General features: G+C 62.9%; 1 protein-coding gene across 3 annotated transcripts; it reads left to right on the top strand.

Moving 5' to 3' along the window:
• The first annotated feature begins 1,210 nt into the window (after nt 1-1,210).
• Nucleotides 1,211-27,097, top strand: MLXIPL (MLX interacting protein like). 3 transcript variants are annotated; one of them, XM_004620844.2, is made up of 17 exons: nt 1,211-1,542; nt 4,439-4,545; nt 14,082-14,164; nt 14,301-14,390; nt 14,652-14,696; nt 15,021-15,219; nt 15,317-15,397; nt 19,222-19,391; nt 20,956-21,496; nt 21,595-21,662; nt 21,739-21,886; nt 22,025-22,143; nt 22,670-22,789; nt 22,855-22,982; nt 24,620-24,743; nt 25,190-25,319; nt 25,606-25,868. In XM_004620844.2, the coding sequence occupies exons 1-17, from the start codon at nt 1,244-1,246 to the stop codon at nt 25,722-25,724; spliced, it is 2,571 nt and encodes an 856-aa protein (XP_004620901.2). In that variant the 5' UTR covers nt 1,211-1,243; the 3' UTR covers nt 25,725-25,868. The 3 variants fall into 3 exon arrangements, 2 of the variants coding, with proteins under 2 accessions (XP_004620901.2, XP_054993155.1); XR_008629877.1 differs by lacking the exon at nt 25,606-25,868 and having other exon boundaries at nt 22,855-22,986; nt 25,190-25,201; XM_055137180.1 differs by lacking the exons at nt 24,620-24,743; nt 25,190-25,319 and having other exon boundaries at nt 25,606-27,097.

Below are 27,097 nucleotides of genomic sequence, written 5' to 3'. Positions count from 1 at the left end.
GAGAGGGCAAGAGCAGTTCCTGCACAGCGCCAGAGGGTGTGGGGCCAAGGACCCCCAAAGGCCCTTTATTTCTTTATGTTGGTTATGGGGTGCTGGGGATCAAACGCAAGTCAACGGTGTGCACGGCCAGGGCCCTGGCTGCTGTACCATCTCTCCGGCCCCCCCTGGGGAGTAGACAGCCCCCCAAGGAGGCAGGCCGCGGAGGGAATCCAGAGTCCCCCCGGATTGTTGGGCATGGGCAGGAAGAATGCACCCCCAGCAGAGTGGCCAGGCGCAGTGGGAGGGAAACAGCTGGCTCTTCGGAATGCAAGGTGACCGCAGGGACAGGGCACCCGGCCAGAGGCAGACGCCTTAGGGGATCCCCTGGGCGCCTCCTGGGGTGCAGAGGACACTGCCCTTTTGGTGGTGGGGAGCCATGTGACCCCACCACGGCAGGAAGTGCTGTGTGGCGCTCTTGTGCCCCCTCCTCCTGTTTCCCTCCGGTGCTCCCACAGCCCTGAAAAACCCAGGGCAGCAAGCCTTGGGCCCCCGGCCCCCAGCAGGCTTGGCGCCTGCCCCTCTAGACACAGGGCCTTGTCACCATCTCCAGTGGCCTCCGGTGCCCCCTCTGAAGTGGACATGAGTCCCCACCTTTGGGTATGGTCATTACAGGAGACAGGCCTGGACACCCCCAGTAAACAGCTGGAGGGTCCCAGAGCAGCCAGCAGCCTTGGGGCACGCCCAGGGGATGCTGTTAACACCACCCGGTTACCCCGTGCAAGGGGCAGCGAGCTCCGAGGGGCCACTAGGGGGGCCGAGGCCTGCGTGAGGGTTCCAGGGAGGTGTGTGAAGTCACTGAGAAGCGCAAGTGAGTCTGCAGCTCCCGGAGGGCGGAGCCTCGGGGCGGGGCCGCCTGCAGGCACGGAACCGGGCACCGAGATGTCTTCAGAGTCACGCGCGAAGGACTGATTGCTGACATCTCCGGAGTGGGAGCGGTTCCAGCCAGGGTCGGGGACAGGAAGGACAGGAGGGGAGTTGGCGGCTGGGGCGGACGGAGACCCCCTTCTTCCAGTCTGCGGCCTCGCGGAATTGGCGCCCTGCGCGCTCCCCCAGGCTCCGGTATTATGCTAATGAGCCATAGCCCTCGGGGGCCACGCCCCTCGGGTGGGCCTCAGGGCGGGGCTATGCTAATGAGCCTGGTCTGGCCACACGAGTGGCGTCCGCCGTGGCCCCAAGCCGGGACGCGGTGGCGGCGGCGGCGGCGATGGCCATGGCCGGGGCGCTGGCGGGGCTGGCGGCGGGCTTGCAGGGCCCGCGCGTCGTGGCCGGCCCGGACTCGGACTCGGACACGGACTCGGAGGACCCGAGTGCCCGGCGCGGTGCGGGCGGGCTGCTCCGCTCGCAGGTCATTCACAGCGGTCACTTCATGGTGTCGTCGCCACACAGCGACTCGCTGGCCCGGCGGCGCGACCAAGAAGGGCCCGTGGCGCTCGCTGACTTCGGGCCGCGCAGCATCGACCCCACACTCACGCGCCTCTTCGAGTGCATGAGCCTGGCCTACAGGTGAGCGGCCACCGGCCACAGCCTGGCGGCCCGGCCACCCCGGGGCACCTCCTGCCCCCGCGCCCGCGCCCTCTCCCGCTGCCCAGCCCCCGGCCCCCCGACGGCCGGGGACCTTCCTCGCCCCAGCCCGACTCCTCGGGACCCTGTCCCTCCCGCCCTGCCCACCCCGATCTCCGGGCCCGCGCCGGCCACCTGCCCGGCCGGGCAGCGGGTTCTAGAAGCAACCTCCGCCGCGCTCCTGGCGCCCGAGGTTGTCGGAGCTATGGACACGGACTCGGGCTTGGCCCCCCAGGCCCCCGCAGACACCCAACCACAACTGCCGGGGCCGCTGCTCTTGGCCTGCGGGGGGCGCCGCGCGCGAGGGTGCCCGGGTACGAGTGGGGACTCGGGCCGCGCGCGAGGGTGCCCGGGCCGGGCTGGGGACTCGGGTCGCGCGCGAGGGTGCCCGGGCACGGGTGGGGACTCGGGTCGCGCGCGAGGGTGCCCGGGCACGGGTGGGGACTCGGCCTCGCGCGAGGGTGCCCGGGCACGGGTGGGGACTCGGGCCGCGCGCGAGGGTGCCCGTGGCGCCGGGACTCCTGTCGGACCCGCCGCCCGCGCGCCCCGGGACCCCGGCAGGGGCCGCGCACCGAGCACCCGCCGCGCCCGCGTCTCAGGGGAGCGCGCGAACTGGGGTCTTGGCCCGGTGCCCTGGAGCAAAGTTCCCCCGAGCGGAGGGGCCAGGATAAATTATCAACCGAAAACGGCAGGGGAGCGAGGGGGATCGGCCGGCCTTGATCTTTCCTCTGTGCAAATATTCCTCTTCCTCCGCGGCGTCTCCGGCACTTCTGAAGCCGCCGGCTGCCGGGCGGCCCTCGCGGCGCTGGGAAAGAGGAGCCGCGGCCCGGCCCGGGTGGGGACGGCGGGGAGCGCTGTCCACCCCCCGGCGCGGCCGCGGAGCCGCGACCCCATTGGCTGCAGGCGATGTAACCTTGGCCCACTTGCTCTGGCCCCGAGCCCAGGTCCTGTTGCAACCCGATCACCGAGGGCTCGGGCTGGCCCGCTGTGGAAAGTTCAAATTCCCGGGCGCTTTGCTCCCTCCCTCGGCCTCCACTGGCCCGCCAGCCTGGGGCAGGGCATCTAAGGTCCCCCCTCGCTGGAGGCCGGCACCCCTCCGCCCACGTTAGTTACCCAGGTACCTCCCCAACTCCCACTCACTCCCAACCTCTAATTCCTGCTCTTGGGGCCTGAGCCATAATATGACTGACCTGGGCTAGTGCCGCACGCAGCACGAATGGGGTCCCCTGAGCCAGCAGTGATCCCTGAGCACAAAGCCAGGAGTCAGCCCCGAGCACCGCTGGGCGTGACCACCCCCGAAAAAAATCAAATTTCTGCTCTTCATTCTTCATACCCCTCCTAGCTGGACCCTGTTCCACCCACCACCCCAGAACAAGAGTGACCTAAAGACGGCTTGGGGACAGGGTTAGGGGATGACAAGGTGGGGGACGGCATTATACACTCCTTCCCCCCAAAAGGCTGGCTGGAGGAGTCAGAGGCTGGGGGCCCCTGAAGGTTTCCCAGAATCTCTTGGCTCAAACTAGGTGATTGGGGGGGCTGGAGCAGTAGCACAGAGGGTAGGGCGTTTGCCTTGCACGCCGCTGACCCGGGTTCGATTCCCAGCATCCCATATGGTCCCCTGAGCACCGCCAGGAGTAATTCCTGAGTGCAGAGCCAGGAGTAACCCTTGTGCATCGCTGGGTAGACCCAAAAAGCAAAAAAAATTAAAAAACAAAACAAAACTAGGTGATCGATTTTGCTCCTAAGGGCCCTAATTATAGGCGTTTCTTATAATGAGGGAGGGAAGGCCCGGGCTCCCCAAAAGAGTGGTGGGAGGGGCTGCCCAGGCATATAGAAGGTGCCAGGGAAACCGGCTCCCCAAAGCCATGAGGGGCGACAGCTCCCCTCCCAGAAAGAGAGCCCTGTCCCCGGCTCAGCGAGATGCTTCTGGAAGCTTCCGGAAAACCCTTCATCGCTCTCAGGAAATGTCGGGGCTGTAGAGGAGGCGGTGGGGCGTGCCCACACGGCCGTGCATTTATTGAGGAGGAGGGGTTCGAGCGTGTGCTCCTGCGTTTCTTAGTGGGTGCCTGGGCACGTGCCTTCCTCCCTGCCGGGGGGGCCTGCAGAGGGAAGTGGCGGGAACCGTCTCAGGAGCCCCCCAGGGCTGGGAAAGAAGCCCTGGGGGCCCCCCCAGCTGCTCAGGTGTCCCCACTGGACAAGTGGCGCTTATCTCTGGTGATGGAGTACGTTGGGTAATGAGGCCTGCCGTGCCCTGGGTGTGCCCCGGCACCCACCCCAACCCCCTGTCCCAAGGCAGACGCGGGAACTCAGAGACCCAGGGGTCCCCAGAGGCTGAAGGGGGGGCTGCCTAGACTTCTGTCAGGGGCCACGCTCTGGGTGTGGCTTCCCTGGGCCACCTCTTGCCCGGGACAGACCTCCAGCCGGGGTCCGTGCACCGCTGAGATCCGGTGCTGGCCACCACCTCGCCCTGCATCCCGCCTGCCTTTCTGGGGACCCGGATGACCGTCAGAGAGGGCCGGGCCCCCTCGCCCTCGGATGGTCCTGACGGGCGGGCAAGGGCTGGGGAAGAGTGCCCCCAAACCTTCCTGCCCCGCCCCGCCCTTCCCTGGGCCAGCGGAGGGGTTCACAGGCCAGAGGGGAGAGTTTGTGCCTCTGCCGTCTGGCCTGGGCCTCAGTCAGAGGCGGCCCGGAACCCTTCTGGACGACCCATCTTTCCCCGAGACCTGGGCTCTGGGGGAGGCGGAACCTGCGGTCTCCCCAGAGATGAAAGGGTTCGGGGTGCTCAGGGGACTGAGAAGGGGCCCCCCGTTCCGGACACTGACGCATCTCTCTCTGGCAGCGGGAAGCTGGTCTCCCCCAAGTGGAAGAATTTCAAGGGCCTCAAACTCCTCTGCAGAGACAAGATCCGCCTCAACAACGCCATCTGGAGGGCCTGGTACATTCAGTGTGAGTGGCCCCTCCCCACCGCAGCCAGAGAAGGGCCCCTGGAGACCCCCGCCCCCCACAGTAGCTCCATCCCAGGGGACCTCGGCGACTGTGTCCCGGAGGGTCCCTGAGGCTGGGGAGGGGCCCCCGGCGTCCCTGGCAGGATGAGGGGCAGATCCAAGCCAGTCGACATCGTCGGTGCCATTCGGGGTCTCTGAGGCCAGCGGCGGCTTAGCCAGTCACACCCTTTATGGGAGGACACAGGCCGTGTCCCGGCGGTATGGCCCACCAGCCCCCAGCAACGCACTGACCCCCTAGGTTCCCGGGAAGGCCCCAGGCCATCTGTGGAAGGGACTTTGCACGAGTCGCCTAGAACTGATCCTGGGGGTGAGAGGGGGACAGAGAGGAGGGCGCTGGCCTTGCACAGGGGGCCCGGGTTTGATCCCTGCACCCCAGCGCCAGGTGTGGCCCCCAAACCAAAACGACTGTTTTTTTTTTTTTACCCCACTCTGCCCTTGGAGCGACAGCACAGCGGGTAGGGCATTTGCTTTGCGCACAGCGAACCTGGGTTCGATTCCTCCGTCCCTCTCAGAGAGCCCGGCAAGCTACTGAGAGTATCCCGCCTGCACGGCAGAGCCTGGCGAGCTCCCCGTGGCGTATTCGATATGCCAAAAACAGTAACAAGTCTAACAATGGGGACGTTACTGGTGCCCGCTCGAGCAAATCGATGAGCAACGGAAGGACAGTGCGACAGTGCTACTCTGTCCTTTGTTAGCTGTCTGGCTGCCGGCAAGTTGGCTAACCTCTCTGAGCCTCTCCATGCACACAAGCAGGCCAGGCGTCTTGCCTGGCACAGAGGCTCCACATGACCGGCGTGAGCAGGACTGGCCTGGTCAGTGCTGCTGTTCCTGCGGCGAGATCACAGCTGTTCATTCGGGGCGAGCAGCCCTCTCGGCCCCTCTCCTCCCCCCAGCCTTCTGATGGGACGGCAGAGGGGAGCCACCGCGGCCCGGGGCCCCGGGCTGGGACCGTGGCCAGCTCGGTCAGGTCCTGCTGAGGGATCAAAGGTGGCGCTGCGCTGGGGACATCAGCTCGAGAGCACAGACGCGGTGTTCCCGGCCCGGCCGCTGGAGCCCAGCCAAGCCGCAGAAGGGAAAGTCCGTGTGTCGCCGTGTCTGTCTCAGAAACCCCAGCGGAGGCGCCTGCCTTGGATCCCGGCACCGCCGGGGGTCCTCCGAGGATGTGGGGTCATTCCTGAGCAGCCCAGGGTGGGCCGCAGCCCTCCCCCACAGAAACAGAGCCCCCAGAGGGCCAGAGTGAACTCTGCACGCCGGAGGCCCGGGTTCAGTTCCCGCCTCTGGACGGCCCCTGAGCCCCACGGGGTGGGGGGAGAGTGGCCCAGACCGGATCCATAGATGCCCGCAGCAGAGTGGCCTGCACTCTCTCCGGGGCTTCTCGCCAGGGCGGGAGCGTCAGTGACGCCCGGCAGACTCAGCTCTCTGTCTCTCTCTGCTGCATCTTTAGCTTTTCCGTTAGTTTGTTCTGACTCGGAGCCACACTTGGTGGTGCTCAGGGGCTGCTTCCGAGCTCAGGAATTACTCTTGGTGGGTCTCGGGGACCACTTGGGATGCTGGGAATTAAACCCAGGTCAGCCTCGCCTGCTGTGCTATCACTCCGTCCCCTGTTTCATTTTTTATAAAACGGATCTTAGGTGGAGCCATAGCGGGGCCGGCATTTGCCTGGCACACGGCTCAGCCGGGTTCCCCGAGCCCTGCCGGGAGGGATCCCTGAGCACAGCTGGGTGTGCCCCCCCCAATTTTCTTTTTTATTTTAGAGATTTTATTTGGGGATGAGAAAAGATAGTACAGCAGGGAGGGCACTTGCCTTGTACGCAGCTGGTCCATGTTCACGCCTTGGCACTGCAGGTGGTCCCCCGAACCCCACCGGGAGTGATCCCTGAGCACAGAGCCAGGAGTAAGCCCTGAGCACTGCCAAGTGTCGCCCCAAACCAAAACAAACAAAAAATATTTGATTTTGTTGTTTAGGGGTGGCCCACCTGGTGGGCTCCCAGGATGACTCCTAGCTCTGTGCTCCGTCGTGGCCCTGGCAATGCTCGGGGGAGCATGTGAGCTGGGCAACTAGGGTTGCCGCATCCGGAGCAAAAGACCTGCCCTCTGGGCTACCTCGCGGGTCCGGTGTCCCTTCGATCTTTGCCTCTCTGTCCCTGCTGCTGTCGGCCACCTCTTTCCCTCTGGTGAACCACAGTTTTGTTGTCAGTGTCCAGTGGTTTATTTTTAATCTATTTTTCCATTCATCTACTCTCTTTCCTCATTTTCCTCTTAGGTGAGATCGTGCAATATTTATCTTCCCCTTCTTTTTATTCTTTTGCATTCTGGGTCACACCCCTGGCAATGCTCAGGGGTTACTCCTGGCTCTGCACTCAGGGATTACTCCTGGCGGTGCTTGGGGGACCATATGGGATGCTAGGGCTTGAACCCGGGTTGGCCGAGTGCAAGGCTAATGCCCTATCCACTGTGCTGTCGCTCCAGCCCCTTGTCTTCCCCCTTTTTCTTTCTTCTCCTTCTCCTTCTCCTTCTTCTCCTCCTCCTCCTCCTCCTCCTTCTCCACTTCCTCCTCCTCCTCCTTCTTCTTTTATTTATTTATTTATTTATTTTGTTATAGGGCCACACTACCAGATGTCCTCAGGCATCACTCAGGGAGTACTCCTGACTGTGCTCAGGAATCACTCCTGGTAGTGGTCAGGGATCAACCCCTGGTCAGCTGGGTGCAGGCAAATGTGTTACCCACTGTACCATCTCTCCAGCCTCAAATTTTACTTTTTTACATATAATATTCCACTGTATCCACTGTAGAGGCTGGAGTGATAGCATAGCGGGTAGGGCGTTTGCCTTGCACGTGGCCAACCGGGGTTCGAATCCCAGCATCCCATATGGTCCCCTGAGCACTGCCAGGAGTAATTCCTGAGTGCAAAGCCAGGAGTAACCCCTGTGCATCGCCGGGTGTGACCCAAAAAGCAAAAAAAAATAATATTCCACTATATATATACATATGGACTGGAGCGATAGCGCAGCGGTAGGGCATTCACCTTGCACGCGGCCAACCCATGTTCAATTCCTCCGCCCCTCTCGGAGAGCCCGGCTAGCTACCGAGAGTCTCCTGCCTGCGCGGCAGAGCCTGGCAAGCTACCCGTGGCGTATTCGATATGCCAAAAACAGTAACAACAGGTCTCACAATGAGAGATGCTACTGGTGCCCGCTCGAGCAAATCGATGAGCAACGGGATGACAGTAACAATGACAGAGACATATATACATTATATATGTACATGTATTTATATATATATATATAAGATGTCTTCATTATCCAGTCATTGACTGATTTATACTTAGACTGTTTCCACAGCTTACCTTCTTGGGAGGTGGTCGGGGGCATACCTGGCGGTGCTCAGGGCTTACTCCTGGCTCTGTGCTCAGGGATCAATCCACTCCTAACTGTGTCAAGAGACTGTATGGGGTGTCAGGGATTTAACCGTAGCAGTCATGTGCAAGGTAAGTGCCCTACATGCTGTAATATTGCTCAAGCCTCTTAGCTAAGTTTTTGTTTTGTTTTTTTAGCTGTGCTCAGGGTTTACTCCTGGCTCAGTGCTCAGCGATCACTCCTGGTGGGGCTCAGGGGCCATATGGGGTGCCAGGGATCAAAGCCAGGTTGACCGCCCCCCTGCACTATCTCTCCCCTGTACCTCCCTGCCCGTCCCCCCATGCTTCAGTGACGCTTCGATGTAGGAAACTCTGAATCAAGCTTCCCTCTTCCTACGAGGCACCTTAGATGGGCATTTCTGGGTCATATGGTATTTCTAGTTTCAGCTTTCCGGGCAGGAGCAAGGTGAACACACCTGGCGGTGCTCAGAGCTGACTCCTGGCTCTGTGCTCAGGGATCTCTCCTGGTGGGGCTCAGGGGACCCTCTCGGTGCGGGGGATTGAACTCGGGCCAGTGACTCGCCAGGTAAGTGCCTTCCCTGCTGTGCTCTCGGAGGAATCTCTCTGCTGATTTTTCTTCCCCCCCCACTCTTGTGCCTGCCCCTTGGTGTGACACAGCAAACCTGTGAGCTGCGCCCTCGCCATGGCCATGACTGCATTTCCCTATGAATCAGGGACGAGCACTTTTTTTATGAGTCATTGGCATTCTGTGTGTCCTCTCTGGGGAGGTGTCCCGTCATAGATCCTGCCCGTTGTTTGTTTATCTGTTTGGGGGCCGCCCCTGAAGGTTCTCGGGCACATCCTGTGATGCAGAGATTGAACCTGAGGCTGCAGAGTGCAGAGCTGCTCCAGCCGCCCGCGCTGGCTCCTGTCCTATCCTGTCCTGTCCTGTCTGTCCTGTCCTGTCCTGTCCCCCTCCTATTTTTTTTTTTTTTACATTGAGTTGTTGGGGCTTTGTGTCACTGGTGAGTTGATCGACTTCTTTCTCTCCTTTGGACGAGAAAGCCTTGTCGGGCGGTGAGCTGGAATCCCTCCTCCTGTTCCTGCCCGTAGTTCCATCCTGCTAATATTTTCTCACACCAACCAACATCTGACGGAATCCAAATAATTGACATATCTATGATTTATTTCTTATTCTTGACGTGTCAGAGTTTACAGTAGTGTTAAAGTCAGGGCTTGGAAAGAGAGTCTCGGGGTGAAGGTGCCGGCCATGCACCGGGCCGACCCAGGGGTTTTTGTTTGCTTTGCTTTTGGTCTATACCTGGCGGTGCTCAGGACTCACTCCTAGCTCTGCACTCAGGGCTCACTCCTGTGGTGCTCTGGGGACCATATGGGGTCCTGGGGATCGAATCGGGGTCACTTGCTTGCAGGGCAAGAGCCCTTCCTGCTGTACTATCTCTCCGGCCCTCGGCAGAGCCAAGCTGAATCCCTGAGCACAGAGCCCGCCGTGAGCCAGGACAAGTGCTGGCTGTGGCCCAGAGCTCCGCCCAAAATAGTACCGGGTCATTTGTTGGCTTATTTTTGGGTCTTGGGCCACACCATTGGCGGCGCCATTGGAAAGGACGGTAGAGCGAGGCCTCTAAACTCTCAGGGCTAGGACGAATGGAGACGTTACTGAGACCGCTTGAGAAATTCGACGATCAACGGGAGGATGATGATGATGATGAGGAGGAGGAGGATGGGCCACACCCAGCTGTGCCCCGAGCTCTGTGCTGAGGAATTACTCCTGGCGGAGCTTCAGGGACCCTATGGGGTGCCGGGGACCAAACCCAGGCCTGCCCCCTGCAAGGCAAGTGCCCTCTGCTCTGTCCCATCACCGGGGCCCTGAAGTCATTATTTTATAGTCGTTGCACCACTAGACACGATGCTCCCAGCAGCGATTCCGGGACCCCCGAAGCCTCCCTCGGGCTTCCCCTGCCCTGCTCCGTGGATGATGTCTCAGGACCCATTTTTTTTTTCTGTCCAGTCCTTCCAATTCTTCCATAATTGTGGGTTTTAAAAAACATTTTTTTATTAGTGAATCACTGTGAGGTACAGTTACTGACAAACATTCATGCTTGGTTTCAGTCATAACAGTGATCGAGTGAGTGCCCATCCCTCCACCAGTGCCCATTCTCCACCACCAGTGATCCCCGCATCCCTCCCACCACCCCCACCCCATCCCCACCCCTCCCCACCCCGTCTCTGCGGCAGGGCATTCTCTTTTGCTCTCTCCTCTTGGGTGTTGTGGTTTGCAGTAGAGGTATTAAGTGGCCATCATGTTCAGTCTAGAGTCTACTTTCAGCCCTCATCTCCCAACCCAAACGGGCCCTCCAAACACCCCTTACTTGGTGTTCCCTTCTCTGTCTGAGCTGCCTCTCCCCCCGGCACGTGAGGCCGGCTCCCAAGCCGTGGAGTCGAGCCCTGGAGGGTCCCTTTCACTGCTCCTCGACACCCCTCAAGACGAGCGGGATCACCCGGTATTTCTCTTTGACTTTCTGGCTTGCTCCGCTTAGCAGGACGTCACCAGTCCAGCGGGTCGAGCAACCTGCAAGTCCTGTCCTTTCTCTCAGCTGATTAGCCTTCCTCTGTGCAGATCCACCCCCGTTTCTCTATCCACTCCTCTACTGCGGAACATTTGGGTTGTTTTCCAAATCGTGGTTGTTGTAAAGAGTGCAGCGGACATAGCATATCTCCTGCTTTTTTTTTTTTTTTGGTGTGTGGGAGGGAGGGTTTGGGTCACACCTGGAGATACTCAGGCATTACTCCTGGTTCTGTGCTCAGGAATTGTGCCTGGCAAGCTCAGGGGACCCTAAGGGGTGCCAGAGATCAAACCTGGATCAGCTGCGTGCAAGGCAGATGCTCACCTCGTACCCGCTGTACTATCGGTTCCGTCCCTCCAACTACGTATTTATTATTTTGGATGGGGGGCCATGCCCAGCCATGCTCAGGGCTTACTCCTGACTCTGTGCTCACAGCCACTCCTGTTGGGGCTTTGGGGAATCATGGGGGCAGGGGAGGTGGGGATCGAAGCCAAGTCAGCTGTGTGCAAGGCAGGCGCCTTCCTTGCTTCCTCTCGCTCTGGGCCCGTGGGCCGTTTTGCCTGTAAACTCGTCTCCCCGCCACGAGCAGGAGTGTCTTTGCTTCCGTTTTCCCGGTCAGTGCCGTACCCTCTCGTGTTCTGTGGCATTAGGGTCCGACAGTGCCCAGGGAGTTGGGTGCTCCCAGGGCCATACCTGGCAATGTGCTGGGGGGACACGATGCCAGGGATGGGCCGGGGCCGAGGGTCTAGGCGGAGGATTCAGAGGGTGTGGCTGGGCCCTCCTGGCCCCGCTCTGCAGCCCCCACACGAGCCCACGGCATTGTCTTTACATGATCAGGCCCCTCGCATGTCAGGGCCTGGGAGGGTTAGGAACATGTGTCTGGCTGAGCGGGGCCAGCAGGGCGGGGAGTCGGGGGCAGCCGGGGAGGGTGGCGACGGGGGAGAGGGTCTGTGCTGGCTGACGATGACAAGACCACTGCATGGCCCTAGTGCCACAGAACGCCAGAGGGAACGGTGCTGATGGGATAAGTGGAAGGAAAGATGCTCCTGTTCGTGGATGGGACACGAGTCCTTCAGAACCAGCGAGTCCTGACAATGGACTGAGGACAGTGATGGGGGGAAAATAAGGGGGAGGGGGAGGCAGAGCAATAGTCCAGGGAGGGCGCTGGCCTTGTGCCTGTCCACCTGGGTTGGATCCCCGGCATCCCATACGGTCCCCCGAGCACCACCAAGAGTAATTCCTGAGTGCAGAGCCAGGAGTAAGCCCTGAGCATCACCGGGTGGGACCCAGAAGCAAACATAAAAACCAAGCCAGGGGTGGGCTCGGGCCTTGCGTCTGCCAGTGCTCCCTCACTGAATGTCCCCACCGTCCACTGCTTCCGGTCCTTCTGCCCTTGCATCTCCTCACTCTGCCTCTCGTTCATTTCCTGTGTTGAATTCAGCCGGAGGGTATCCATTCTTTGTCTGGCTGTTGTAGCGGGGAGGGGGGGAGGGGCGTTTTTCCTCATTTCTTTTTCCTCATCCAGGTTTTCTTGGTTTCTGTGTGTGCTTGGTTGAGTGGATTTTGAGCAACCAAACCCGCAGTGCTGAGGGCTGACTCCTGGCTCTGTGCTCGGGAATCACTGCCTGTGTGTCCTGGGGGGACTCGGAGCAGTGCTGGGGATCAAACAGGGCCGGCCACGTGCAGGGCGAGCGTTAAACTTCTACTCTCCGGGCCCCCTCCGGGTCACGTGCCGGAATGCGGCGGCCTCTGGGTGCTGGTGTCACGGACACCCAGCCTGGCATTTTTCATGAGCACCTTCCTTGAGGTTTAGCTGAGGCTTCCTGCCCCCCCACCCCCCGGCTTCCCTATTTCACGGCTGGGCGAGCAGACGTGGCCCAGTCGGTGAGTGGCGGCTGTTCAGGGCCACGGAGCGGAGAAGGTGACAGGGCGGGCTGGGGGCGTGAGGTTCTCCACCCCGTGCCCCATGCTCGCCCCACGTGCTCTGCTGGCTGCCTGCCAGTGCTCAGCCGGGCTCCCCCTCCCCAGAAGCTAGCTGGGAGACACCCCGTGTCCCTGCAGAGGACATTTCGGAGCCCCCAGGGTCCTGCCCAGGCCGGGACTCTTGCGTAAGCAGCTGGAAGGACCCCAGGTTCTCCGGCGGGCAGAGGGGGGTCTGGGGCAAGGTCTAGAGGCCCCACTGTGCGGCCTTGGGAAATTCCTCAGCGGCCGCTCGAGCTGAGGCCTGCCCATCTGTCAGTGGACAGAGCCCGGCGCCTCTGCCCAGGTGTCGGGGAAGCTGGCGCTGGTCACGGGAGCCATCGAACGGGACCCTCAGGACAGCGGGGAGGGTGCTGGCCTTGGACAAGCCCACCTGAGTTCAATCCCAGCACCCCATATGGTCCCCCAAGCCCCGTCAGGAGTGACCCCTGAGCACAGAGCCGGGAGTAAGCCCAGGGGCCAGAGAGGTAGTATAGCAGGGAGGACGTTTGCCTTGCAAACCGGGTTCAACCAATGGCATCCCATAGGGTCCCTCCCCGAGCCCCGCCAGGTGTGAGTCCAGAGCCAGGGGCACAAGCAGGGCACCTGCTGGCAGCTGCTGGGGTGGCATCGTGACCACAGCGCTAGGGGAAGCAGTCGGGGGGGGGCAGAACTCCCCCCACCCTATTCCCCACCTCCACGAGCCCCAGGCGGGAAGGCTGACCAGGAAGGGGTGAGGCTGCTGGGGGGCACCCTGGTGTGGCCCCCCACCCCTTCGTCCCCTGGCTCAGCACTCTCTGAATCCGTTTGCGCCATGGCACAGGGGGCAGAGGGCCCCGCATTAGCTTGGGTTCAGTGGGTGCCTTCTCCTCCCTGGCCGTCTGGGAGCTGTCGGGAACGGGCTCGCCCCATAAGCCCCCGCCCCAGCTCCCTGGGGGCTGTCCTGAGAGAGCGTCCTGGAGAGCCGAACTTTGTGTGGGGGTGTGAGAAGTAGGGTCTCCCTCAACCCCCCCTGACCTGGGGCTAGGGGAAGCAGGGCACTGAAGGGCACAAGGCTGGTTTGTTGGAGCACCGGGGGGAAGAGCTGAGGTCCAGGGGCTGGTCTAACCAGGGCGAGCGCTGGGTCCCGGGAGAGAGCGGGCAGTGCCAAGGCACTGCGGCAGGCCAGCTGGCAGGCAGTGGGCACACCTGCAAGGGCCAGGAGGGCTTTCCGGGGTGACGTAGGGGAGACCTGAGGCTGGCTGGCTCCAGGGTTTGAGGTGCTCACCCTGAGTGCGGTGGACCTCAGTTCATGGTCCTTGGAGCACTGCAGGGTGCAGTTCAGCCCCCACCCCCCAGCTGGCACACCGGGATTCTATTCTCTGCATCCCATATGGTCCCCCAAGCTCACCAGGAGTGATCCTGAGCACCACTGTGTGTGACCCCCCAAGTAAAAAGAAAAGAGAAAGGTAAATTGGGGAGCACCAAAGTGGACCGGAAGGCTTCCCGGAGAAGGGGGCACGGAATGCCAGGCAGGATTTCCCCACGAGGCCCAGTGTCCGGATGGAAGCGCTGCTCAGCTGACCCTGTCCTGCCTCTAGATGTGGAGCGGAGGAAGAGCCCCGTGTGTGGCTTCGTGACGCCCCTGCAAGGGCCGGAGGCCGATGAGCACCGGAAGCCCGAGGTAGCCGCGTCCCTGGCCGGCCCGCTAGGGGCCGGGCCATGCGGGGGGCGGGGGCGGGGGCGCAGCACCGGCCGGGCCCTGAGCCGGGGGTCGGGGGTCGGCCCTGAGCCCTCTCGCCCCCCGCCCCTCCCGGCAGGCCGTGGTCCTGGAAGGCAATTACTGGAAGCGGCGCATCGAGGTGGTGATGCGCGAGTACCACAAGTGGCGCATCTACTACAAGAAGCGGGTCAGTGGGGGTCCCGGGGAGGCCCCTCGCCTCCCCAGACCCCGCGACGGCCGTCCTGGGGGGGGTGGGTCCCGGCCACGCCAGACCCCGCCCCTCTGAGACCAGGGACGACAGCGCCACCTGGTGGCCACTGAGGCTCCTCGCGGGCCCCCGACCTCCCAGGATCCCGCGGGTCTGGGGGAGCCTGGAGGAGCGGAAGCCTGGGCAGGGGGCGGTGGGGGGCGTAAGGGGCCCAGTGGCCTCCTCTGTGTCTTCCTGCAGCTCCGTAAGTCCAGCAGAGAAGGGGATCTCCTGGCCCCGAAGCAGGTGGGTGGACCCTGGACGTGGGAAAATTGGCAACCCCTCCCGGGGTGCGCCTGGGAGGCGGCAGTGGGCCCCCCCCACCCCGCCTGCCGGAGCCCCCCTCCCCTGGAGCCCACAGCGGTGAGGACACCGACTGTTGGGTGAACCGGGCCAGTCCTTGGAGGCTGGGGGCAGGGCGGGTGGACGCCCGGCTTGCAGACCTGGATCCTGGAGGGGTGGTGAGGGGGATGGCCGGATGGGGGAGGGCGGGGGGGGGGGGGTGTGCTGTGCTCTCCGTGTCCCCGGGAGGGGCCGGGGGCCAGCGGCCGCTGAGGGCTCCGCACACAGGTGGAGGGGGGCTGGCCCCCGCCGGAGCGATGGGAGCACCTCTTCTCCAGCGTGGTGCCCATGCTGCTGGGGGGCCCCGAGGAAGAGCCCAGCGGGCGGCAGCTGCTGGACCTCGACTGCCTCCTGTCCGACATCTCCGACACCCTCTTCACCATGACCCAGCCCAGCCCCGCAGCCCTGCAGCTGCCCCCCGAGGACGGTGAGGGTCTGCGGGAGAGAGGGCGCCTGGCGGCCCCCTGAGCACCCCACCCCCCTTCCCCCCTCAACCGCTCCTGCTGTCCCCACTTGCCCTCCAGCCTACGTGGGCAACGCTGACATGATCCAGCCGGGCCTGACGCCGCTGCAGCCCAGCCTGGACGACTTCATGGACATCTCAGGTGAGGCTGCGTCCCTGCACGCCCACCGAGCCGGGCGCAGGGGCAGGGGCGAGCCCCAGGGGGCCCCCTCAGAGGGCAGGGGGTCTGTGTGGCTCCTGCCTGGTCTCTGGCATGGTCTGGCTTTGGGAGGGCACAGGGCTGAGCCAGGCCGGGGTCTGCGGGCACGGGGCAGGGCCGTCCCTTGGGGACAGGGACTTGAGTGACTTTTATTTTACACATGCTTCATCTTTATTTTATTTGAGGGTATTTTTTTGGGGGGGGCGGGATTTACTCCTGGCTCTGCACTCGGGAATCACTCCTGGCAGTGCTGGGGGGTGTCTATGGGATGCCGGGGGTTGAACCCAGGTTGGCCATGTGCAAGGCCAACGCCCTCCCCACCTGCCCATTGTGCGGTCGCTCTTGCCCCCATATTTCATCTTTAAACAGTAAACGTTTTCACATTTAATTCTCTCTGCTTCCCTGCATCACGGCCCTCCATCGCTGGTGGGATGGCAGCGACCAGGGCTGCGCCACGCCGGCTGCAGTACCCATACGAGTACTGGCAGTTCCCGGGGGTCCCCGCTGCAGTGCTCACACACATGCTTCCCAGAGTCTCACGCCCGGGATACCCCGCGTTGTTCTTGTGGTGCAACTCATGGCTTTTTTTTTTGTTTTTGGGTCACACGTGGCGATGCTCAGGGGTTACTCCTGGCTCTGCACTCAGGAATGCCTCCTGGCGGTGCTCAGGGGACCATATGGGATGCTGGGATTAGAACCCGGGTCGGCCACGTGCAAGGCAAACGCCCTACCCGCTGTGCTATTGCTCCAGCCCCAACTCATGGCCTTGGAGGTGCTCACACACCCCTGGCCGCTGCAGGGCTGGAAGTGGCTTTCAGCACTGAAGACCCGGTGCAGCTGAGCTGTCTGCAGGGCAACGCTGCGTGCGTGTGGGGCCTGGGGATTTGCACCTGTGGCCGTGTGCTTTGCAAGGCAGGTTCTTGGAGCCCCTCTGCTCTCCTTCCAGGACCTTTTAGTTCATCGTTGAGACGGCCAGCTGGGGGTCAGGGGGCTAGCTCAGGTGGTCGGTCGAGCACAGACCTAATGAGACCTGAGCTCATCACGGCACAGCAAGGTTCCCCGACCTTCTGCGGCCAAACAGAATAAAATGACGTGGCGCCTGGAGGGGGAGTCTGGTGGGGAGGGCGCTGGTCTTGCACACGCCCAGCCTGGGTTCAATCCCTGACATAGTCTGCAGAGCCCAGCAGGAGTGACCCCTTAGCTCAGAGCCAGCAGTCAGCCTTGAGCATCGCCAGGTGTGGCCCCCCCAAACAAAACAGAACCCAAAAAAGAAAAAGCGATTGGCTAAAGAGTTTCCGGCCAGGCACGCTGGCAGAGGGAGTGGCAGGGCGGGCCTCGGGGCACCATCCCTGACTTGCCGCTTACCCCGGGGGCTCTGGCCTCCATTCACCATGGCCCCTCCGCCCTGGGCTTCTAGAAAGTTGAGCTTGGGGCTGGGGGGGGGGGCAGAGCCCCTCCTGGCCGGTGTGAGGCCCGGGGTGCAAGCCCTGGCCCCTCAGAAAGTCACGTGGTGTCCCCGTGGCCGTCCTGCCCTGGAGGGCCAGGCTCCGTGCCGGACACTCAGAGGGACGTTTTCTCCCTGGACTTCCTCCCTCGCCCCTCTCGCTCGCTCACTCCCTCGCGCCCTGCAGATTCAGGAGAACAGCTCCTCGTGCACGTAGGGGACCCGGAGCCCAAGCGGGAGCCAGCTGGACACTGGGCTTCAGGCCCTGGAGAGTAAAAGGGGGTCTCCCTCCACTGCCGCCCCACCGGGCCGTGAGCCTGTCAGTCAAGAGCCGGGGCGGGGCCTCGAGAATGAGGAACCTCCCCCACCCCATGAGTCCACGGGGGCTGTGGGGTCACAGCTCGGATGGCACTGCCCTGGGAGCAGAGTAGCCTGGGCGGGCAGCAGTCCCGGGTGGGCACGCAGGCCCCTGGCACAGGTAGGCATCCCCTGCCCCAACCCGTCTTCAGCAGGATCAACAGGCAAGGACACTGCGTCTCTCCATCAGGGGCTGCCGGGAGCCGGGCCTTGGCTGTCTCTGGCTGGGGCTGCGGGCCCCCGGAGGGGCTGGTGTGTGGGGGAGGGGGGAGACCCCAGGTTTGTGGCTGAGGTCTGCAGAGCCCCTCTCGAGAGGAGGCCCGGGAAGGGAGCTGGTGGGGGCGTCTGGGTGGAGAGACGGGAGGAGGGCATGGGGGCTTGGCCAGTGGGGACCAGAGTCTCCAAGGGGCTCAGGACGCAGGCCGGGAGGGGTGCAGGCCAGCCTGGCTGGGCCCGGGGCGGGACGTGGGGGAGCCAGGAGAGAGGGTGCACTGCAGGGGCTGACCATACCTCTAGAAGGGGGCACGGGACAGACGCATGTACACACAGAAGCACACAGTTGCACAGACACACACACACTCGCACAGACACACACAGACTCACACACAGATATGTACACACAGAACCACATACTCGCAGACACACACAGACTCACACACAGATGTACACGCACAGAACCACACACTCGCACATAGACACACACACAGATGTACACAGACACAAACAACATACACAGACACACAGATACAGAGACTCAAATACAGACACACATGCAGAGATGTGCACATACAGACAGAGCCACACACTCACCCATAGACACACACACACACTCACAGCTCCACACAGAGACAAATACACAGACCTACAGACACACATAGACGCATTTATAGACACACATAGGCACATGCAGACATATAGGCACACACATGCATACATGTGTACACACAGATGTGGGCATGTGTCAGGCATGCGCATCGCATGTCCAGGTCCTCCCATGTAGACATTAGAGACACGGACCAACAGACTGAGGCTGCGGGTGATGCACCGGGAAGGGGGTTGTTTGTCACGATGCTGGGACTGGGGCCACCCACAGGCAAGGCGGGTACCGAACCGCACCGGGTTGGGTGGGGGAGGGAAGCTTTGCTCTCGGGGGCTGGGCTGGGGCTTGGCCGACAGTGCTGCACTTACTTAGACCTGGGGGTGCGGGCGAATGGCATGGGGTGGGGGCGGCGCGTCCTCCACGTACTCCTTTCAGCTGCGCCCAGGCCTGACCCCACTGGGCTGGGGGTGGCTTCTCGGAGCCAGTCCGAGTGCCCTCCAGCGTGGCCTCTGGGAGAGGCCTGACCCTCCGGGGCAGGGTAGGGCAGGACGTGCCCGTGGTGGAGGAGGGGGGCGGGGCTGCCCGGTGAGGTCCAGGCCAAGGTCATAGGGCCACCAGGGTCAGAGAAAGGTGCCCGGAAGGGAGCGGGCGGCGGGCGGCACCCAAGCCGGGGATGTGGTCGGGCCACAGGCAGCCGCTTCCCAAAACCAGAATAGCCCGGGTCTTACACAACCGCACCCCAATCTGGCTGCCCGCGCCGGCCCTCCCCGCACCCAAGCCCTCCCGGCGCGGCCCCTGGCCCCTGCCTCCAGCCCCAGAGCCCATCACAGACCACTGTGTCCCAACACCCTGACTCACCCGGGCGCCTCCCCACCCCTCCTCTTCCCCTTCCACCCCGCCCTTCCCCGCTGACCTCGCTCACCCCTTCTGTGCCCCCAGCAGGGCTGAAAGTAAGTGCCCCGGCAGACCTAGGGACCCAGAAGGGGGTGCCCAGTGTGGGGCCCTGGGGGAGGCACCCCCAGACCTCCCAGCCACCCCAGGAGTCTGGCGGCTTCCCCTCAGCGAGACAGACTCTGCTGGTTTCACAATCCTGGGGAGCCCCCCTCTCCCCCACCCTAACTGCACCCCCACGTGTCTAAATCACAGATTTCTTCACCAACTACCGCCCCCCACCCACGCCCACGCCGTCGAGCTTCCCGGAGCCCCCCAGCTTCAGCCCCATGGCCGAGCCCCACTTTGGCAGCGGACTCCTGGGTGCTGAGGTGCCCCCCGCCCCCTCGGCCATGGCCTACCTCTCAGGGCACCACGGTCTGCAGGTGAGCCCACCGCCCTCCCTGCTCAAGTGCTCAGGGAGAAAGAGCCCATTGCACAGAACTGGATGGGACGCAGCGAGCAAGGCACCCCCGGGGCTGGGTTGCTCGTTTGGGTGCCAAGTTTCTGGGGGGCGGGGGCGGTCCAGAAGACCCTGCTGTCCTGAGTGGGTGGGCTCTGAGTGTGTTTTGAGGAGGTTGGAGCCTGCATTTGGGCTCGAGGACCAGCTCCCAGGCCCAGTGCTCCTCTGAGCCCTCGTCCGCTCCCGGGCTCTGACGCCGGCTTCGCTCCTGGCACCCCTGGCTCCTGGCCACGGCACTTTCTCTAGTTGGACAGCCCAGGCAGTGATGGCTCAAAACTGAGAGGGAGGGACGAGGGGATGGGTGGACGGCCGCGTGTGCGGGCAAGCAGGGATGTGTGTGGCAGGTAGAGGCAGACATGTACACGGGCTGGTGGCTGGAGGGGTGGGCTGCAGACAGAGCTTGGTGTGAGAGGGGGTGAGTAGCTAACGGGTGGATCGTGGGGGGGCGGTTATGGGTTTGCCAGTGGGTGAATGAAGTGGGCTTGAAGGTGCGGATGGTTGATGCTGAGACCTGGAGGGCCAGTGGAGCTGGGCGTATGGACTGGGTCGTAAGGGAGAGAACACCGCAATCAGTGAACCGGCAGCGGTGGATGGAGGAGTTAGAAGCTGGATTTGTGGGTGGATGGGTGGATGGAAAGATGATAGGTTGGTATATGGGTGAATGAGTGGGGGATGAATGGCTGCATGGATGGATGGATGGATGGATGGGTGGGTGGGTGGATAGATGCATGACTGGATGGATGGATGGGTGGGTGGGTGGGTGGATAGATGGATAGATGCATGACTGGATGGATGGATGGGTGGGTGGGTGTGTGGATAGATGGATAGATGCATGACTGGATGGATGGATGGGTGTGTGGATAGATGGATAGATGCATGACTGGATGGATGGATGGATGGATGTGTGGGTGGATGCGTGGATAGATAGATACATGACTGGATGGATGGATGGATGGATGGATGGATGGATGGATGGATGGGTGGATGGATGGATGGATGGATGGATGGATGGGTGGATGGGTGCGTGGGTGGATGGGTGCATGGGTGGATGGGTGCATGGATAGATGGATGGGTACATGAATGGATGGATGGATGGCTGAGTGGATAGATGGATGGGGTGCATGACTGGATGGATGGGTGGATGGATGGATGGATGAGTGGATAGATAGATGGGTACATGAGGATGAATGAATGGTTGAGTGGGTTGGTGGGTGGATGAGTGTTGGATGGGTGGGTGGGTAGATGGAAGGATGAGTGGATGGATGGGATGGATCAATGGATAGACGGTGGGTGGCTGATTTGATGGATAGATAATGGAGGGTGGGTGATAGATGAACAGTTGATGGGTGGGTGGGTAGAGCAGGCTACCCCCCATTTAGAGTCTCAGCTGAGCCGCCCCAAGACGGGTCTCTTCCTCTGCTCAAGACCAGGAGGTTTTCTGGGGGACCAATAAGGCCAGCTTTCTCCCCCCTTCGTCCCCCACCCAGGCTCAGAGCAGCTGCCCTGTCCCCCTGGACTCCGGCACTTTCCTCAGCTCCGAGTATCTCCTTCGGGAAGACCCCAAGTCAAAGCACCCGCCTGCCCCTCTCCACCACTACCCGGCCCCAGACAAGGGGCCCTGCCTGGAGCCCTGCGCGCCCACCCGCTACCCGCCCCCCGCCCCGCCCCCGTCCCCCGCTTTGCTGCCTGAAGAGGCGGTTTTCTCGTCCCGGTTCCCCTTCCCCTCAGTGCCCCCCACCCCGGACTTTTCCCCCCTACCGGCCCCCACGACCTTCGCCCCCGCTCAGCCGCTGCCGCCGGGCCCTGGCCCCACCCCAGCCCGTTTCCCGCTGGACCTTCTTTCCCCCGGCTATCCCGAACCTCCATTTGGGCCTCACTTCGCGGTGCCCCAGGGCGTGAGGCCCAGAGGCAAGCCCCCCGCCCAGAATCCCCGGGGGCGGAAGCCCAGTCCCCCCACCTTGGCCCCCGCCGCGGCCAGCCCCACCGCGGGCAGCACCAATCCGTGCCTCACGCAGCTGCTGACAGCAGGTGAGTCTGGACAGACGGCAGGTGGACACGGCGCCCCTGACCGGGAGGGGAGGTGAGGCGGGGTCCTGGGGGTCCCTCACTGTTCTGTCTGCGCACAGCCAAGGCCGAGCAAACCCTCGAACCTCCCCCGGCGTCCGGCGCCCTTCTCCAGCCCCCAGAGACCCCGGTAAGACGGTGGCTACGGGGAGCTGGGGTGCCCCCCGGGGCTGCACCCGACTCACGGCCCCTCCGCACCCCCGCAGAAAGCAGTGCCTGACGCCCCCTGCGTCTTCTTCCCATCCACCCTGGCGCCCGCGCCGCCCCGACCCCCTCCGGGCCCGGCCCCGCGGGCCCCACCCCGGCCCCTCGTGGTCCCCAAAGCTGAACGGCTGTCGCCGCCGGCGCCCAGCGGTAAAGACGGGGTTCGGGGGCCGGGCGGCAGGTGGGGGTGGCCGGGGGCCACGTCGGGGACCCAGGCGGCAGGAACCGGGCAACGGGACCGTCTCCCCCGTGTCGTTCTGTCCGTGGGTCTGTCTGTTCCCGCCGCAGGAGGCGAGCGGCGGCCGTCTGCGGAGCTCAGCGCCCTGCCCGGCCCCGCGGCGCCCCTGGGCGCGCGCCTCTCGCCCCCGCACCCCGTCCCGAGCCGGGGCCGGCCCGACAGCCACAAGGTGGGCGTCCTCCCGCACTGGCGGCCCCGCTGCCCGCCCCCCCGGGGTCCTGCCGCCCGCGCCCCCGGGTCCTGCTGTTCGCGCCCCCCAGCGCCCCCGGTCCTGCTGCTCGCGTCCCCCCCAACCCCCGGGGTCCCGCCGCCCGCGCCCCCAGGTCCTACTGCTCGCGCCCCCCCCCGCTCCCCCTGCGCCCCGGGTCCTGCTGCTCGCGCCCCCGCGCCCCCAGGTCCTACTGCTCGCGCCCCCGCGACCCGCGCCCCCGGGTCCTGCTGCTTGCGCGTCCTGCTGCTCGCGCCCCCGCGCCCCCGGCGCCCCCCGCGACCCGCGCCCCTGGGTCCTGCTGCACGCGCCCCCCGAACCCCCCGCGCCCCCGGGTCCTACTGCTCGCACCCCCCGCGCCCCCGGGTCCTGCTGCTCGCGCCCCCCGAGCCCCCGCGCCCCCCGCGCCCCCGGGTCCTGCTGCTCGCGCCCCCCGCGCCCCCGCGCCCCCCGCGCTCACGCGCCGGCCGGCCGTCCGCGCCCGCAGACCGAGAGCCGCCGCATCACGCACATCTCGGCCGAGCAGAAGCGCCGCTTCAACATCAAGCTGGGCTTCGACACGCTGCACGGGCTGGTGAGCACGCTGAGCGCGCAGCCCAGCCTCAAGGTGAGCGGCCGGCCCGCGGCGGGGAGGCGGGCGGCGCGGCGGCCGCTGAGCCCGCGTGCCCGCAGGTGAGCAAGGCCACCACGCTGCAGAAGACGGCCGAGTACATCGCCATGCTGCAGCAGGAGCGCGCCGCGCTGCAGGAGGAGGCCCAGCGGCTGCGAGACCAGATCGAGGAGCTCAACGCGGCCATTAAGTAGGTGGGCCGGGGGCGGCCGCCCCCCAGAGCGCGGAGCGGGCCCGAGCCGTAATCGGGCGGGGAGGGCGCGCGCCGGACCCAGGTTGCATCTCCGGGGGTCTTCCTCCCTCCCACATACACCGCCCCAGCCCACCAGGAGAGATCCCAGAGAACAGAGCCAGGAGTAAGTCCTGAACACCCCAGGGGATGGCCCACAACCAAAAACATGTTTTTAAATGTTAAAGAAGATCAAAGCACCTGGGGGGGCGGGGCTTCACCTGTAGAAGTGGGAGCCCAGGGATCTGACCCCAGCCCTGAGCGAAGCCCGCCAGAAGGAATCCTCAGGAGAGTGGCTTATAAAAGTAAGATGAGGGGCCCAGAGCCGTAGGACAGTGGGAAGGGCACTTGCCTTGCACGAAGTGAACCCAGGTCAAACCACAGGCACCCCCAGAGCACCGGCAGGGTTAGTTCCTGAGTGCAGTCAGGAGTCACCCGGGAGCACTGCTAGGTGTGGACCCTGAACAAAACAAAAACAAGGGGGCTGGAGCCATAGCGCAGCGGGGAGGGTGTTTGTCTTGCGCGCGGCCAACCTGAGTTCGATTAGAGCATCCCACATTGTCCCCCGAGCACCGCCAGGAGTAATTCCTGAGTGCAGAGCCAGGAGTAACCCCTGCGCATTGCCGGGTGTGACCCAAAAAGAAAAAAAAACACAAATAAATAAATGAATAAGGTAGGGGAGCTGGAGAAGTGTGGGGGGTAGGCGCTTACTTTGCAAGTGGCTGACCAAAGTTCAGTCCCCAGCACCCCATTTGATCCTCTAGGGATCAGGAGTGACCCTTGAATCGGGTCAAGGAGGAAGTTCTGAGCACCGCTAGGTGTGACTTCCCCTGCCACACACACACACACACACACACACACCAAAACAAAACAATAAAAAAGACAAATAAAAGTCAGGTGTCCGGCACTGTAGGACAGCAGGGAGGGCGCTTGCCTTGCATGGGGCTGACCCAGGTTTGATCCCTGACATCCCACATGGTTTGTCAGTACAAAATGTTAGAACTTGATCAATTGGCATTCTGTTTGTTTGTTTGGTTTTTTTTTTGGGGGGTCACACCCGGCGATGCACAGGGGTTACTCCTGGCTCTGCACTCAGGAATTACTCCTGGCAATGCTCAGGGGACCATATGGGATACTGGGATTCGAACCCGGGTTGGCTGTGTGCAAGGCAAACGCACTACCCACTGTGCTATCGCTCCAGCCCCAGGAATTGGCATTTTTTAATAAACGTTTATAATAAATAAATTATAAAAATTAAAAAATAAAAGTCAGTGCTGGGGAACTAGCTGGAGAGGCTAACAATCAAATACTTGACCCAGGAGTAGCTTCTGACCCCACTGACTGACACCACCGCCCCCCAAAAAAAATAGGAAGGATAGAGTGCTGGCAACTACTAGTCCAGGGGGTAAGGCATTTGCTCTGCTTGTGGCTGACCCCCTTTCAGTCCCCGGCCCCTTATAGGCCCTCCCCAAAGCACCGCCAGGAGTGATCCCTGAGTACAGACCAAGGAATAATCAATAAGCAACCAACCCCCAAAATAAGTAAACAGAGGTGGGGGTGCTGTGGGCTCTGGGCCTGACCCGAGCCCTGCGCCCCAGCTTATGCCAGCAGCAGCTGCCCGCGACCGGGGTGCCCATCACACACCAGCGCTTCGACCAGATGCGGGACATGTTCGACGACTACGTCCGGACCCGCACGCTGCACAACTGGAAGTTCTGGGTCGTATCCTCCCAGCCCTGGTGGCCCCGAAGCGGCTCCCGCCGGCCAGGATGAAAAGCTGTTCCTGGGAGCGGGAGCGAGGGGGTCAAGAGGGGTGAAGGAAAACTGGGGGCGGGGCTTCTTGTCCTGAGGACCCAACTCCCTGCCCTCCCCCAGTCACCATTACGGGGAGTGGCTAGTTTGAGGGACGGGATGGGCGCCCTTAGAGGGGACAGTCTGGTTCCCTTAGGTGGTGCCGTTTTTGTCTCACCGGGACAGGCTGCCAGGAGGGGGTGTGGGGACCAGAGTGGCTGAGATCGGGCAGCCAGTGAGGTGGACGCTCCTGGCTGGAAGGGAGGGTGGCCAGGGCAGGGTGGGGATGTCCGAGGTTCCACCTGGCCAGGCCCCCCCCCCACGCCGACCTCGGGGCTCCGGCGTCCCCCCAGTCCTGTTCCTTGACTGGGCCGCAGTTCAGTATTCTCATCCGGCCTCTGTTCGAGTCCTTTAACGGGATGGTGTCCACGGCCAGCCTGCACAGCCTCCACCAGACCGCGCTGGCCTGGCTCGACCAGTACTGCTCGCTGCCCGTCCTCCGGCCAAGTACGCGCGGGCTCCCCCCTGCTCTGACACCCGGCATCCCCCGCAGCTCCTCTGAGGTCGCCCTGGGGGCCCCAGCCCTCCCCCCCAGCCCGCAGCCTTGGGCCTGGCTCGTGGGGTCTCACCGGAGTAGCTCAGGCTTTGGTCCATTCCCCGTGACCCCGGGGTGCTCCGGGCACCAGGACACTTTCGGATTAGGCACTAGGATAGGGGGTGACAGTCTTGCCGGGTCCCCCCAGGTCCAGGCGAGGGCTGGACCCCAGAGACACCCCCGCCTCTCTCTCCCCAGCCGTGCTGAACTCGCTCCGCCAGCTGAGCACGTCCACGAGCATCCTCACGGACCCCGGCTGCATCTCGGAGCAGGCCAAGCGCGCCGTCACGCAGGGCTCCTCGAACAAGCCTCTATAGACTGGCCCGGCTGCGGGCCCCAGGGACAGCCTCTGCCTGCCCGCCTCCGGCCCAGGCCCCGGCGGTGCCCTCTCCTGTGGGATGAGCTCCGGACCAGCCTTCCCAGCAGCCGCAGCCGCCAGGACTCCGGTCCCCATGGGCCTCCATTTTGCTGTCTGTCAAATGGGGAGGAACAGCTTCTGCCGGATGTTGATCTGAGGCCTGGGTGCGGGGAGCCTAGGCCAACAACTCAGGGAACCTTCTTGAAGGAAGGGGGAAGGAGACGGTCCTCCTTCCTTCCCCGTCACCCCCCCCTCCCCAGAGGTGGGGTGCCAGCCTGTTTCTGAACAGAGAAGAGGCTAAGGAGGTTCCTTCTTGGGGGCAGAGACCGCAATGCACTGTGTGTTCTTTGCACACTTGAGACCCAGGTTTGATCCCCAGAACCCAGCACACCCGAGCACCAAGCTGGGAGTAGCCCCTGAGCACCCCCAGGTGTGGCCCCAAAACCAAAGAAAAAAAAAACAAAACCAAAGAGGCGATTCCCTCCCTTGGTGTTTCTGTGCTAACTTTAGAGGGATGCGGGGTTGCTGGCCAGTATCGGGGTGGGAGGTCAGAACCCCTCGTCCTCTTGTGTGTGTATGTGTATGTGTGTGTGTGTGTGTGTGTGTGTGTGTGTGTGTGTGTATTCTGTAAAGAATTCTTGACCAATAAAAACAAAAACCCAGCAAGCTGTTGGCAGTGGGAGGTGAGAGACCCCCAGCTCGGTCTCTGCTCAGAATCATGGGGAGGGGGCTGGAGCCATAGCACAGCGGGGAGGGCATTTGCCTTCCATGCCGCCGACCCGGGTTCGATTCCCAGCATCCAATATGGTCCTCCGAGCACCGCCAGGAGTAATTCCCGAGTGCATGAGCCAGGAGGAACTGCTGTGCATCACCAGGTGTGACCCAAAAAGCAAAAAAAAAAAAAAAAAAAAGAATCACTGGAAGGTTCTGGGCTGAGATGCAACAAATCAGCTGGGTCGGGAACGCTGGCAGCAGCCTGGGCCACACCACTGAGCCACCAGGTCCACAGTGCCAGGCTGAGCATGGCAGGGAAATGGCCCCTGGGCTCCCTGAGCTCAACTGGTGTCCTGGAGAGATAACTCTGGTTGCCCTGAGTGCCGCTAGCATGGGTTCAGTCCCAGAGCCCCCACCAGGAGTAAGCCCTCGGCACAGCGGGGTGTGCCCCCCCAAAAAAACAGACAAAAGGTTCGATACTCGTATAGTTAAGAGAAGACAAGAAAATGTGATGCAGGAATCTATGGTAGATGCAGCTAAAATCAACAAACAGGGCTTCATCCTAGGCTCCGTATTTACCCCCGAGCCCCACCAGGAGTGATCCATGAGCACAGAGCC

Source organism: Sorex araneus, chromosome 4 (assembly GCF_027595985.1).
Source record: "Sorex araneus isolate mSorAra2 chromosome 4, mSorAra2.pri, whole genome shotgun sequence".
NCBI classification, from domain to species: domain Eukaryota; kingdom Metazoa; phylum Chordata; class Mammalia; order Eulipotyphla; family Soricidae; genus Sorex; species Sorex araneus.
The sequence above is the reverse complement of the archived record's forward strand: the minus strand, read 5'-3'. Positions and strand labels throughout refer to the sequence as shown.

Coding starts and splice junctions, on each gene's coding strand:
- MLXIPL (XM_055137180.1), top strand. CDS start 1,244: ATGGCCATGGCCGGGGCGCTGGCGGGGCTGGCGGCGGGCTTGCAGGGC. Junction 14,165..14,300: donor ATGAGCACCGGAAGCCCGAG/GTAGCCGCGTCC, acceptor CCCTCCCGGCAG/GCCGTGGTCCTGGAAGGCAA. Junction 21,497..21,594: donor CACGCAGCTGCTGACAGCAG/GTGAGTCTGGAC, acceptor GTCTGCGCACAG/CCAAGGCCGAGCAAACCCTC.